Source organism: Scatophagus argus, chromosome 3, assembly GCF_020382885.2.
Source record: "Scatophagus argus isolate fScaArg1 chromosome 3, fScaArg1.pri, whole genome shotgun sequence".
Classification (NCBI taxonomy): Eukaryota; Metazoa; Chordata; class Actinopteri; family Scatophagidae; genus Scatophagus; species Scatophagus argus.
The window spans coordinates 1109634-1124300 of NC_058495.1; the positions used below are offsets into that span (position 1 = coordinate 1109634).

General features: G+C 39.0%; 1 protein-coding gene across 2 annotated transcripts in view; it reads left to right on the plus strand.

The window, feature by feature from the left end:
• The window catches only part of LOC124054264 (receptor-type tyrosine-protein phosphatase gamma-like), a 404131-nt gene that overhangs the window by 254294 nt on the left and 135170 nt on the right, over window positions 1-14667 (plus strand). For both annotated transcript variants that reach the window (XM_046380034.1, XM_046380044.1), the window contains one exon: window positions 255-403. In XM_046380034.1, the coding sequence (XP_046235990.1) occupies window positions 255-403 (149 nt within the window). The remainder of the gene's footprint in view (window positions 1-254; window positions 404-14667) is intronic.

Genomic DNA, 14667 nt, shown 5'->3' on the forward strand with positions numbered 1-14667 from the left:
AGCATGCCCTCAGAATAGATCACTGCATCTGTCTGTGTCTCCTCAGACTTTAAAGAGCTTTCAAACTGTATATATCCTCACGTTTTTGAACTATTTTTGAAATTTGCCTTCACATCAAGTCACCAATTTTCTGTCATCTTGTTTCTTTGAGAGGAATGATTGCTATGTATTTTGAAAAAGATGTGCAGTGATGTATGACCACTCACCCTGTCGTTCTGTCTCTGTTTTTTTCTGTTTTTCTGTCTCCCTTCCAGTGGCCATTATATTGAAGGATGATTATTTCGTTCGAGGTGCAGGGCTACCAGGGAGATTTAAGGCAGAAAAAGTGGAGTTTCATTGGGGTCCAAGTAATGGATCTGAAGGTTCTGAACACAGCATCAACGGCCGTCGTTACCCTGCGGAGGTAAGCAAATTCTACCGAGTCTTGCCATACCAACGAAAGGACTCCTGCTAGTAAGCAGTTAAATATCTTTGATATGGGTGTAGATATGGCTGTGGTGTTTGAGACCTCATAAATATGTTTCTGAAGGAAAATCTGGTAGTCCAGACCTTATATAGGCTGTCAGTTACTGGGATCAATTTGAATTTGTGCAAAGGGATGACACCAGGAGGAGCTCTCATATAAGATGAGGGACTATGACTGAGTTTAAAAGGTAGGTATATGGTTCAAAATTGCCAAGAAGGTACAGTATAAACATTTTAAGGCAAATTAACATCACAAAGCATAGCTACTAACTACTACTAGTAACATAGTTATCAGTTTGTTAACTACCCTGCTCATGCTAGCTGCCTAAACCATCAAGTAAAATATGCTTTAGGTAGCAATTACGCAACATCGTATATGTGGTCCAGTTTAGCGAGGACTGCAATGAACTGTACACCAAACAACTGCTCCTCAAGCGACTATGACCCAACATAGGAGGACCAACCCCACTGGCCAGGATTCTGCAATCCATCTATCATCATCTACATTTTAAGGAGGACATTCATTTCAGGATAACAATGTTCACATCTTGGACAGGGAAGACAGATGGTTTGAGAGACAGGTGAAGGAAGCAATCTATGTCCACCTGGAACTACCTTTCCTCAACAGAGACAATGTTCTGTGCCACCACCTATCAACCACCTAAAGTACAGGCTTGAGATCCCTCCCCAGGAGACTTAGATTGCCCCCCTCCAGGAACTGGTGACCCTTACAAGTCACATGATGACCCATTTGATGAGCTACACTATGGCCATAGGGGGTGAGCAAGTCATTCACACCTGGACACATGAGACTCTAACAAGTCATATGATGGCTGTGTGGGACTAAAAGAGGTTTCTAAAGATGGCAGTATATTGTTAAGTATAAGGTTAAGATCAGGATATTTCAATGCACTGTTTTGGAATAGTCCTGTGGTCTCTGTATTAGCATAACCTAAACTTAAGAGACCCTTGTTTACCATCCAGGTTTAACATCATCCAACTAAACTCTTTGCAACATGATAAGTGTATAAATATGAGTGTGTGTGTCTAGGTCTTCCTGAGAGTGTGTGTATTTCCATGTTGTTTATATACAGCTGTCAATCTCTTGAATGCTGAAATGTCAGCCATCTCTGTTTGGACTTCTCCTAGAGCACTGCCTCGTTACTGCAGCCAGCCAAACAGATGAATATGTATTGCTTGACATTTGGAAGATCAGCACGCTGACAGTTTGGGTTGATATTGTAATCTTCTCCTTCCACTCCAAACTCTTTGTTTTTTCCCGACAGACCTTTCCACAGAGCTGAATGAAGGTGCCTTTGTGTTAGTGGTTGAGATAGCTCTACATGTAAATGATGAATTTCTCCTCACTACTTAGTTTAGAAATATTGCTTACCTGCCTGGGGACAGGAATTCAAAGATTCTGCTGAAAATATGAAGACATGGCAACGCTTTCTGGGGCTGTTTGCTGTTTGAAAACTGCATTCATAATGTGCCATCACAATTGATTTCGCAGCGAGACATCTGTGAGGAAAAGAGTCCATGTAGCACGTGTGAAGTTCTAGAAAATCGAGCATGCTTTCTCATACTGACTGAGCCATTAATTCTTTAACTATGTTATTTAGCACACACACACATGCACACACTTGCCTTGCGCCAAATTCAGTTCTGGCTAAATGGATCAACTGGTCAGTCTTTCAAGACCACTTTTCTGTGGCAGAGCTGCTGATAGATAAGATTTTGTGCAACTTTTTGGTCAAATTTAATTATGTAATTTCTCCATAACGAACATGGTTGTGTTTTGGAGCCTGGGCTATGCAGGAAACATAACTGTAGACTTAATAAATTCATTAATTCTGTTAATTTATGTTTTCCTTTCTGTCTTTAATAATTTTCCATTTTATTTATTAATTTAAGTTTCTCTGAGTTTCTTAATACACCATTTAAACACAAAATTGATTAATACATTTATATTAGATTTCTAACATTAACATTTTTATTTTATCCATTCATCCATTCATATTCTTGATAAAGTTACCATGTGTAAGAAAATAAATAAACATAAATAATTGAAATTCAATTATATTTGAGTGGAAATCTCAGAAGCACAAATTTTAAAAAAATGCAAATAAAACCAAAACTAAACTATTATCATCATTTTTTATTATTATTACTAGTAGTAGAAGTAGTAGTAGTATCAGTGTTTTAGATAAACTTGAAAAGACCTTAAGGGCTTTCAAGAGCTTAACCTTAATAGCTTAATATGTAAGTATTCCCAGTTCACTTTTGATTCATTTATGGACTTTTGTTGAAAATTGTACTAGCACATAAATAGTGACAAAACTTAGTATGAAGTATTGTTAATTGTTTGAATGACTTGTAAAGTGTGTCTGCAGAGATCATAGACAGTGACTGCAGCTGACTTTACCTACGCTACATGGCCAGCATAGGCAGGTGTTAAATCAGCCAATTAAGGTCAGCAAGATAAATGTAAGGAAAACATCATGTTTTTGTTTAGTTCCCACACTGACAGTCAGTGTGTAAACAGAGTGAAATATGTCAGCCCTACATTTTTGTTGTCCAGATTATTTTGTTCAAGCCCATTTAAAATTAGACACATGGTCCTATTCCCTTATTAATTATGCAGGGGCTTGCTCTGCAGGTGATGATATTGCAGAAAATGGATGAAAATCTGAATTGTTCAACTTCAGTTGAACAGAAGTCAGTATTGATGTGACGTGTGATGTCGTTTTCCCAGCTAATTTATGCCCATTAAAAAAAATGTTAATGAAGTCATGGCAGATCCCAACTTAGAAGTATGGTCTGGGGACTTTGAAGTGGGGTTGTATAAAGTACATATCCATAGTAACATTATTTACATTAGTTAAACAGCAGGAACAGCAGTAGTACCAGTGAAAGAAGCTAACGTGTACTCGATGGCAGCAAACTGCATTGTAGTCACCAAACAAAGTGAGTAAAAAAGTATCAGTTTATGTGTAATTTTATCAGTTTAGGTGTATGTATGACTTGCTGTCAGACAGCCTTTTCTGAAGGGAAACTAAAGTCTGCTCCTCAGAACCTTTTTCGACTCAGTGAAAATCTGCCCTATTCCATGGAGTGGTCCATGGAGTGGTCTGCTGGGGCAGCAGCAAGCCCCGTCGACCCAGTGCAGGTGGTGGGAGAGAGAAGGATGATAGTCAAGCCTCCTCTCTGCTGGTGAACTACTCTCACTCCATGCATGAGACCCTGCAAGCACTGGGCAGCTCCTTCAGTGGCAGGCTGCTTCACCCCAACTGTGTGAAGGGGGGTCTAAATCCCTGTCAATGGCCCCTACAAGCTGCAATTCTAAGCCTTGGAGCCTATTGGCTATTGTCTGATGACAGTTTAGCCTCTGGATATTCAGATAGCTTAGCCAAGATTTCCTTTTCTGAACACCAGTTATTGTTTACATTCCAGACAACCACATGTGTGCTAACGGAGCTGCCGTTGAAATTGATAGCTGCATGGATGCCAAGATTTCATTTTGACCAATGAGTTCCACTTATGTTGCTCTCTGCACAGACTGTGTGCCTATATACAATCAAAAGCTGCTCAAACCTGATTGGTCAATATCACTCATGCTACAAATGTAAACCAGAATGCTTCCAATACCAAAATCTTGGCCCTTGCTATCATATGCACATTTCTTGCAATAAGTTTACACTGACTAAAACCCATAATATGACAGTGTGAGACAGAAGGGAGAAGTTGATATGGCCTAACAAAAATAGAAGAAACATCAGATAAGATCATCTTCTTAAAGGTGCAAATGTGTTCATACAGTTTAAAAGCAGTCTGTCTTCTCAACAATGAGGTGTCTTGTGTGGTTCATATTCTGAGTGACTCCAGATGAAAGCTCATGAAAAATGCACAGGATTCTGTCTTTTATTTCTCTTGTTTTGTTTATACTATTTTAATTACATTTTCTGTTTGTTCATTTATTTTCCTTGTTTTCTTTCCCTTCCCTTTGACTCCATTCCATTTCCTTTCCTTGTCTCTTCACCAGTACCTCTCAGCAGCTCACAGTGTTGCAGTGGGTGGCAGTGAAGAGGAGTGTTCTTGTGCCTTCTCAGAGTCCTCCACATGAATGATGTATGATTTACAAGCCTTGCCATTTAGTAATTGTAGCCTAATAGGGCCCTTGAATAGCATGATGAAGTAGGGACCTGCTGCTCCCCTACCTGCTGTTTTAAACAGTAATGCTCTGGTTAATATTCCAAGCACAGGATTGCCAAGCAGAACAGCACATTTCTTTAGCTGGTGTGTCACTCTCTGTGTGTGTGTGTGTGTTTATGTGTATGTGTGCACTCCTATATATTCACCCAGAGGTATTCTAAAGCCAGAGGTTGTGTAGTTGATTCTCAATTGTCAAGCCAATATCAGGGTCAACTGACAAACTTACACAGATACACTGAGGGTGTTCTTTGTTTGGAGGATAGTGAAAATCTAAGATATTCACCCAGAGGTATTCTAAAGCCAGAGGAAGTGTAGTTGATATCTCTATCTCTATCTATCTGATAGATCACAGATAGATAGGTATGGAAATGTTGAAGATCAACCCCTCTTCCACATACAAAGTTTCTGTTGATGGTAATGGTCAATGATTTTTGGTAGCCTACATTTTAAAAATTAGATTCTGATGTAAAAATGGAGCAAAATGGTGAAGCTTGACTTGTTTTCTGACTGCTCATTGTTTCATGTCTTTTCTGTGCAAGCTTAATGAACTCATCACACTCTTCATTTTTTACCCTTTAACTAAAATATGTCATGATTGGTTTTAGTTTCCTGTAAAAAGGACAGGAAATTTTAAACATTCCATTAAATTTGGAAGCCAAGCTGTGAGCTTTGGAAACCAAGCTGTGAGGTTTTCATTCAACAGCAGCAGTTTCACACAAAACCTTCTGACATCTGACAACAAAAACAACACGACACTGATAGCCTATTCAGTTTATGGCAAAGTCAGTCTTAATGGCAAAGGAAGTGTTTTCTCTGCTGTTGAGTTCAGTAATTGACTTAATCTGTGAAGTACACATATGAGTTTTGTACAATTTTTAGTGTTTAACTTAATAGCTTGATCACTGCATGGACAAGGTAGGAAGGATGAGGTTAAGGTTGTTACTGATTTTTTATGTCTAAAGAATTGGTTGGATTTGGAAGAGTATAATCAGAATCAGAATCAGAATTCCTTTATTAATCCCTGGAGGGAAATTCTTGAATGTGTGAATGTGATTTATCACATTAATAGAGTATGTCACCTTCAAACTTTACCTGACCCCAGCTATGTACAAAACACATTCAATTCACATCTCAGGAAAAACAGACTCAAAACCTGATTAGGTTAAAAAATTCTAAAGATAAGAAAACAAAATGTCAAGATAATAAATAAAAAAAATAAACCCAATAAAAGGACAGCATCAAAAAACAAATAAATACATATAAAAAAATAGGGGCAATAAAACAACCTCTGACATTCAATGTCAGATTTATTGTTATGAATTCTTTTTACCAGTTTCTCCAAAAGACACAGCAGTTCAAGAATGGATTACAAAGTGATCTTCCTGCAGCTCTCAAACCAATGATGGTTAGCTTCAGGGCAAAAAATGTAAGTCTAACATGTAGCATGCCAGAGATATTTAACATCAGTGATGTAAGTTACTTATGTCGTAGACAACAGCATTTACCATAGACTTGGTAAAGCTCAGCTTTATTGTCGCCTAAATGTTGTTATATTATTGATGTGGTTTTGATTGCTTGTCCTAACTGTGCTTTGTGCCATTTAGCCTGCTCTAATTTTAGGAAAACTGCACTAATCTTTGTTTTTATATGAACAACGGATCACTCTGTGTTACAATGAATTAACATCTGATCGTGTAGTTAAAAATTATTTTTTTAAAAATAAAAAGTGTGTTGTGTGCTTACTTTCTGTGTTGCTAAGCAGACAACATCTTTTAATGCAAGATAAATAGATAAATATTTTAAATATAATAGTAATAATGTTCTTAAAACAAGATTAGGATACAAGGCTCATCTACAAGACAAAGTCATAAGAAAGTCGTTATCCTTTTAGATAACTAAACGACCTGCCACAAACCAACTGGTGCATTGCACTTGCCTAAACACTACTTGGCCTGGGCAAGAATTCATATGAGGGACCTCAGCAGTCTCGCACTGAAAATCAGTACTTCTCCAGTACTCCTTGGTGGACTCAGGAAGGCAGGAGGTGCTGCAAGCTGAGCTGCTGCTTACGCGGTCGCTGAGCTTGTTTGTAGGTGGTCATCTTGTACATCATTCAGAAGGTTTTCATCATCACCCAAATTATGTGCAAAGATATCACATTCTCCTTTTAATGACAGCGGGAAGGCAGCCCGCCCCCCCGCCACCACCACACACACACACACACACACACACACACACACACACACACACACACACACACACACACACACACCACCATCAGGTGACAGTGTTATCTGAGCTAGCTAGTGGAGGTGCTAAGCTATCCATTCTGTCTGACTGCCTCTTGCCAAGACTGTTTTTTATCTCCACCCGCTCTGAAGCCTCAGGGACATGATAAACGAGGAGTGAAGGATAAAGAGATGGAGGGGGAAGGGACGAGTGTGTGTGGCTCCAGAACTTGCTCTGCCAGCTTTTACCCACCTGCCTAGATAAGAGAGGCACTGTAAATTAACACGCGATAGGGGGGCTGAGAGCATGGGTGGTGTGTGTGTGTGTGTGTGTGTGTGAGAGAGAGAGAGCGCATATGTGCAGAACTGGGTCCTCATTCACACACATATACACACGCACTTGTCTTTGCTTTTGCATCACAGATAAAGATGTGTCATTGATGAATGGGATTTTATTTCCCATCAACCTTTGCTGTGTGGGAAATGGAAAGCTCATCCCAGCCCCTAAATCATCACAAGAATAATGATAACACTGGGCAGAAGTTTTCATTTCTTCACACTATTTGTCTGCAAAGGGCTGTATGCGAACTGTTTGTTTCTATCAGTGCTTAGTGTATGTGCCTGTGTGTGTGTGTGTGTGTTTAACATTGCAGCTTAATACATTGATTGCTCATTATACATTGTTTAATCACACCAGAGGGCAGTGATCTTGGCTTAAATATGTGAAATTCAATAGCTTTCTGGCTTATAATAAAGCAGATCAATTCATACTTAGCTATTTTTGGTAGCACTTGTTTCTTTGATTCTCTGGGTTCCTGGTAATAATTTCCTGACTGTGAGCTCCAAAGTAAACAGCACTGTAATCAGCTTGCTCAGCATGAACAGCATCATTCATTTCAACTAGTAAATTCACACCATAAACTTTTATTTGGCATCTATTTGTTGAACAGTCAAAAATATCTTAGCGAGCTGGCACTGTGGGTTTTACAACTGTCATGCTTATGCAATGTATGGCCATTAGACAGTCACTACATTACAGTAGCTCAAGTCACATCAGCAAAGGTATGTTGACCTGTGCTCATATGTTCCTCTTCAGCCCATCCATGAGGATATAAATACATGTCAACACATGTAGCTTAGAGGCTGAAGCAAAATATACAGATAGTTTTTGACATGACAACCAAACATGGATTACATTTAACAAACTGAATGTTGTGATCTATGAAACAAGATGGCGTGATCATTTAACTTGATGGGAAACTACAGCAATAGAACCCTGTTCACCGAGATGTAGTCGTGGATCAGCGGTTAGGGTGTCGGACCCGTAACCGGTGGATCGCTGGTTCGATTCCCCGTCCCGGTGTCCATGGCTGAGGTACCCTTGAGCAAGGTACCTAACCCCCACTGCTCCCCGGGCGCTGCACGCGGTCACCCACTGCCCCGGGTTTGCTGTGTGTGTGTGCACGTCACTTGGGTGGGTTAAATGCAGAGAACAAATTTCGTTGGAGTGAGTTCCCTCCAATGACAAAAAATATGTCACTTATGTTGTTATATTATCGACACAAAACCTATCTACAAGACAAGACCATAAGAAAGTCCTATCCTTAAACCAACTGGTCCACCATATGACTCTTGGGCCTTCAGAGTCATTAGGGACTGTGAAGTATGGGACCATTGCCCACTTGCTAGTTTGGTGGTCTAGCCTCGCTCAGTGTATCTGTATTCATACGAAAATATATTTTCCAAATATAAAGCCTTATTTCAGTGGTATTTGCTAAATTTAAACACATTTCCCTACATACTGAGAAAACAATTTCAAAATATATTCTTTACTTCCATACAGATTCACGTGTTTTTGATGTATCTGTGGATTTTTACTTGTTTTAAAAATCTTGACACGTGTACAGCACAAGTAAAGTATGAGCCATTTCAAGGCCAATGTAAGCAGCAACTGTTCTGATTTAATACATTTCGGCCTACATATGTACTGATATCGATGTATCTGTGTTAGAGAGTGACTTCATCCATGTTGTTTTCTGGGGTTTTTGAAATGATAACTCCCACTCAGGCATGAGCAAAAAGCAGTGACATATATAGGTTACAGTGCTGATGGCCTACAATCTCTCAACCCACTCAGAAGTTTGCTGACAGTGTTAACCACGATAGTAACAAGAGTGTTTGGAAGATTTGAGCTTGGTGGTTGATGATAATTTTATTATTATTAAACCAATATCAGCCCAAGTGATGCATAGGTAGGACTGTAGTCTTCATTAGGGGTGTAACAGTCCAATAATCTGGATCAATATACTGATTTTGCGATCAACAATCCAATGTGACAACAGTGAAAACATCAATCCATATCATCATCTTTAAGATACATCTTTATTTGAAATTTCACTGATACAATGATTTAGAACTGTTTATGTTTGTTTAGCAGAAAAGAAAAGAAAGGGATTAAGACTTTTTCTGCTGTAACTGATTTTGTTAAATGTGCATATGATATTGTCTCATATTGTTTCCAGGCCTTAGAATATGATCTAATTGAAATGATCATGTGTAAAAAATTTACATAATATCTGAACATGATGAAAATGGTGATTTACATCCTTAGTTTGTCCATATTTAAATAAAAGACGAATGCTGTTGTAATGAGGAAAGTTTGGCAGGATATGACACTTTCAGAATTACGGACTTGTTTTTGTTTGCTGTGAGTGTTTTTCAAAGATGTCATTTTTTGCTTTTGCGCAAATCTCTGGCTCATTTCTGTCACTTAAACTTAACCACGTATTCAAAAGACTGGGGTTACCCAAAGCTTGAGTGGGGATTCGTGTGCATGTCTAAATTGTGTTTGTTTATGAATGGAGTGCCTGCAGGCATTAATAGGTGTTTATGCAGAGAACATTTGAATTTGAAAGGCAAGGTGAGCAGTCAGCTGTCTGAAGTGATGCAGCAGTAGCAGCGTGTCAGTGACAGAAGAGAAGGAGTATTGAATGGAAGGGTGCAGAGGGATTGTGCTGTTACACTGAGAGACAGACAAAGTGGATGAAAAACAGCATTTGTTCTCTTCTGCTGTAACGCAACACAAGCAAATCAGTGTAACTGGATGTTGCAGGCTAACACAAGTGCTTTGTACATAACCACATTATGATGATGGGGGTTGTTTTTCTGTGCTGCTGATTTTATTAGTAACGGTATCCATGGAGATTTTCTTGTCTTATTGTTGTATCAAGCCTCCCTGCCTTTGTGCTGTTTGCGCTCTTCTCATTTCTTGTCCTTTCTTTTTTATTCTCTGTCTCTTTTTTTTGTTCTTTCTCTTTTTCTCTCTCTCTGTCTCAGCAGCTACATTCCATTAAACCTTCAAAGATAACAGATGACTGTGAGGCAGCACTCCCTTGTTTTTATATTTATTTCTCTTTTATTTATGATTGGCTTTCCCTCTGGATAGGGAACACATGTCATTCCTAAAATAATGTTATATTTCCTTGAGCCTGTCCTCAATGACACCAAAAGCACTACAGTCATTCTTTAAAAGCTCAATGCTGCCTAGAGGGCAAATAGATGCTGTCCCAGTTGCAGAGCCTGTTCCTTACCATTTTTAATAATCTTTCTTGCTGATAGGGGTCCCTGCCACCTTTTTTATGTTTTCTTTTTCTTTTTTGGGCAAAAGCAATACTTTGCCCACCCCTTTATTAAAAAGTAACGCTCATGAAATTGAAAAAGCCACAGCTGACTCTCAGGGCCATTTCTCATTTAATGCATTTCAATTGGGTTTTTAAGATAGATTGTGTGAGGTCGAAACGTGCTCTAAACATATCTCATAACCCAGACTGTAGAGCCCTGTCCCCATGTCTCTGATCTGTTTTGCAAAGCTGTGATGCTGAGGGACTTGAAAAGCAATGTATATGCTGCATCGGTGACCGACAACGCTACATAGTATGACCTTTGATGGACACCCTTCTCTGGCTGTGAGAAGGGCTAAGGAATTCAAAATCTCATAGTGTGGCTCAGGTTGAGAGACTGCATCAAACCATCTTCTTGATGTCCTCTCTCTCCTCTGAGCAAGGACGTGCACTCCATGTGGTGCATTCTGTTGTCTGTTTTCATACAAAGCCTTGCTTATGGTGCCTCAGATCTGTAAGTCCCTCAGGGGGGATCACCGGCTGCTGTGCCCGGTCTCGCAGCTTTCACAGTGGGGTCGTGGCAGCATCACTAGTCCCTGAGTACCTCCTGCTTTACATTTCTGTCCTGAGGCAACAGAACTGTCCCATGAGACGCTTGAAGATGGTTGAAAAGAATGAAGAGTGTTTCTGTGAGGACACATGTTTTTGAAACGTTGTTTTATAAAAACAAAGGAGTGACTGACACGACATTTCCTTCGGGCAGTGGTCTACCTCAAAAGTCTTCTCATGCTACTATGTTGCCTGTGTCTGCTGAGTTTGTGACATATTTCATTGACATGCCTGCTGTCAAAAAGGTGTCATATATGTTAATGTAGTGTTGCAGCCACTTTACTTTCTTATTTGTTTTCAAAACTCGTTTGCTAAATTAGTCTGACTGATTTAACCAGTACATTTATGCCTTCTAACATCAACTAGCAAACCCCAGCACTGCAGCTCACTGAGGCCTGTGTCTCAAAACTACATTATGTTGTTAGACAGTTATCTTGATGGCTTAATTTACACGCACATAACAGTGCTAATGAGAAGAACTCCATTCACATTCATTTCATAACAAAAGACTCCAATATAAAAACCATCTGAACTTTCATGAAAATCAGTTGTCTTGGATTCACAAGTTACATAGGTTTGAGGAGTGGTGAAATATAACAAAGTACAATAACTCAAGTACTTAATTATAATAGCTTAGTAATAATAGTAATAGCTTCAGTAAAAAACGGAGATGATTGTTGAGGTCAATGTAGTTTATTTAAGTATTCTCACTGCTCCAAACCTCTACTCCACTACATCTCAAATAATGATTTTAATGAGATATGTTAATGACCAACCAAAATAAATGTACTTTTTAATTTTAGTTTTTAGTTAACTTTTTACAGTTTCTTGTTCTGCCCACTTCTCTCTCTCTCTCTCTTTTGTGTGTGTGTGTGTGTGTGTGTGTGTTTGTGCACGCACTTTTGGTAACTGAGTGTGTCAGTGCATTGTTACTGTAACATATAAGGGTTAACACTCTCCTACTGTTGAGTATTGTGATGTTAGCTATCACATTAGGCACAAATCTCTGTCTATTTTGTTATCACCCCCTCTACTTATTATATTAAAGCTGAATATTGTAGAAGCTTTTCTTTGAAGTTGTCTGATATTAAATTAGCTGAGAAATCGATATAACATATTCTTTATCTGAAGATTTCCCCATTACTTGATGAGAAAGAGGAAAAAAAGCTGACTCCCTCTGGATGGAAGTGTTCTTTTATTTTGATAAGAAAAGGAAGAGAAATGATCTTTCCATTCGATTCCATTCCATTTCTGTTGTGGTGAGAAATTGTGAATATTTAGCTTTTGTCCATGTGGCTGTACTCCTTCTACTTTGATATGACATAATGGAAAAGTTAAAATGTTGGAAAAGTGACAAAATTTTCATAAGCTCACATTCACTAAATGGTAAATAGTGGAAATAAGTGGAAATATTATTAGAATGTTTATATCTTCTACTAATTTTGAGAATATTAACACTGGCCATCTAGAATGTCAAAACCTGTGGTTGATGTCATGTTTTTCTACATTTGTTCACCAATTTGCATTTGGATACTTTTGGTAAACAAATCGACATTTACTTTATTCAGTTCACTGCCACACCATATGTGGGCCTTCTCAATCTCTTTGCCACTATCTTGGCATAGACAAAGACAAAGACTTAAATGACGGATCTTTCAGTTCATTTCAATTCAGTTTAATTATGTAGCGCCAATTCACAACAAAAGTTATTTCATGACACCAATTAGAGCAGGTCTAGACCAGACTCTTTAATTAAATTTTGTAATACAGAGAACCCAACATTCCCCCTTGATCAAACACTTCGTGACAGTGACGAGGAAAAACTGCCTTTCAGAAGGCAGAAACCTTGGAGCAGACCCCAGCTCAAGATGGGCGGCCATCTGCCTTGACCAGTTGGGTTGAGAGAGAGAGAGAGAGAGAGAGAGAGAGAGAGAGGGGAGGAAAGGGGGTGGGACGTGAGAGAAGGACCACATAAACAGACAAGCGTAGCAGCATCTATAATACCAGAAGTATTCGAACTGTAGATAATGATAATGATGAAGGATACAGAAGGTACTATGGTGATTATGATAACAATAGCAGTAACAGTAATAATGGTAGTAGCTGCACATAGTGGTAATAGAATTAAAATAGATTATGACTAAACAGTAGTAATCGCAGTAGGTTTCAAGCAGGACCGCAGCAGGAGGTCCAACCACGATCCATGGGAACCTGTGAGACGAGAAAGCACAAGGACTCCAGGGAAGAAGCTGAGTTAGTAATATGCATTAATGGGACATAAATATGTGCAGAAGGAGAGGAAGAGGAAGAGAGAGCTTGGTGTGTCGTGGGAGATCCCCCAGCAGTCTGAGCCTAAGCTTTATCAAAAAGGATAGTTACTCTCTGAAACATAGAGAGGGTGTCCCCCTCCTGGACTGAAACCGGAAGATAATTCCACAGTAGAGGAGCTTGATAACTAAAGACTCTGGTTCCCAATCTACTTTTGAAGACTCCAGGAACCACAAGTAAACTTGCATCTTGAGAACATAAAGCTCTGGTGGAATAATAGGGAACTATCAACTCTTTAAGATATGATTGTTCCTGGCTGTTCAGGGCTTTATATGTGAGGAGAAGAATTTCAAACTCTATCCTAGATTTTTCAGGCAGCCAATGAAAATAAGTCAGTGCAGGACAAATATGATCTCTGATGCTGTTTCCTGTGAGTAATCCTGCAGCAGCGTGTCTTGCATTAGCTGGAGAGTCTTTAGAGACTTACTGGGGCAACCTGATAAAAGGGAGTTACAATAATCCAGCGTGGAAGTAATAAATGCATGGTAGTATTTTTCTGCATCTTTCTGACCCAGAATGTGCCTAATTTTTGCAATATTGCAGAGGTGAAAGAATGCAGTCTTTGAAACGTGTGTTATCAGAATCAGAATTCCTTTATTTATCCCTGAAGGGAAATTCTTGTTCTTACAGACATCGCACACGCAGTATTCCCGACCAAGACAGGTGAAAAGAGTAAGAGTATAAAGAGTAGTATAAAGAGTATAAAAGAGTATAAAAATAGGATAAACAAAAACTAAAATCTCAAAGTACAGGTATTTACAAATGTGTTCAAATTTTTTAAGAACACATTTGTAAATTAAAATTAAAATAAAAATACAGGTATGTACATGTGTAAAAAACCATCCTCAGCATCGTCCTGCAGATGTTGAAGGGACCTCAGGCCCTTTCTGTAGACCATGTCCACGTTCTTGCACCAGTCTAGTTTGTGTGAGTTAAAGGACATGTCCTGATCAAAAATAACTCCTAGATTCCTTACAGTGGAGCTTGAGCTGTGTGTCATCTGCATAACAATGAAAACGTGTGGAACGTTTCCTAATAATACCGCTGATGGGGAACATATAAAGAGTGAATAGTATTGGCCCGAGCACAGAACCTTGGGGAACTCCAAGGCTAACTTTTGTGAGTTTGGACAATGCATAATTAATATGAACAAATTGAGATTGAGCCAATAAACAGGACTAAAACAAGCTTAATGCAGTTCCTTT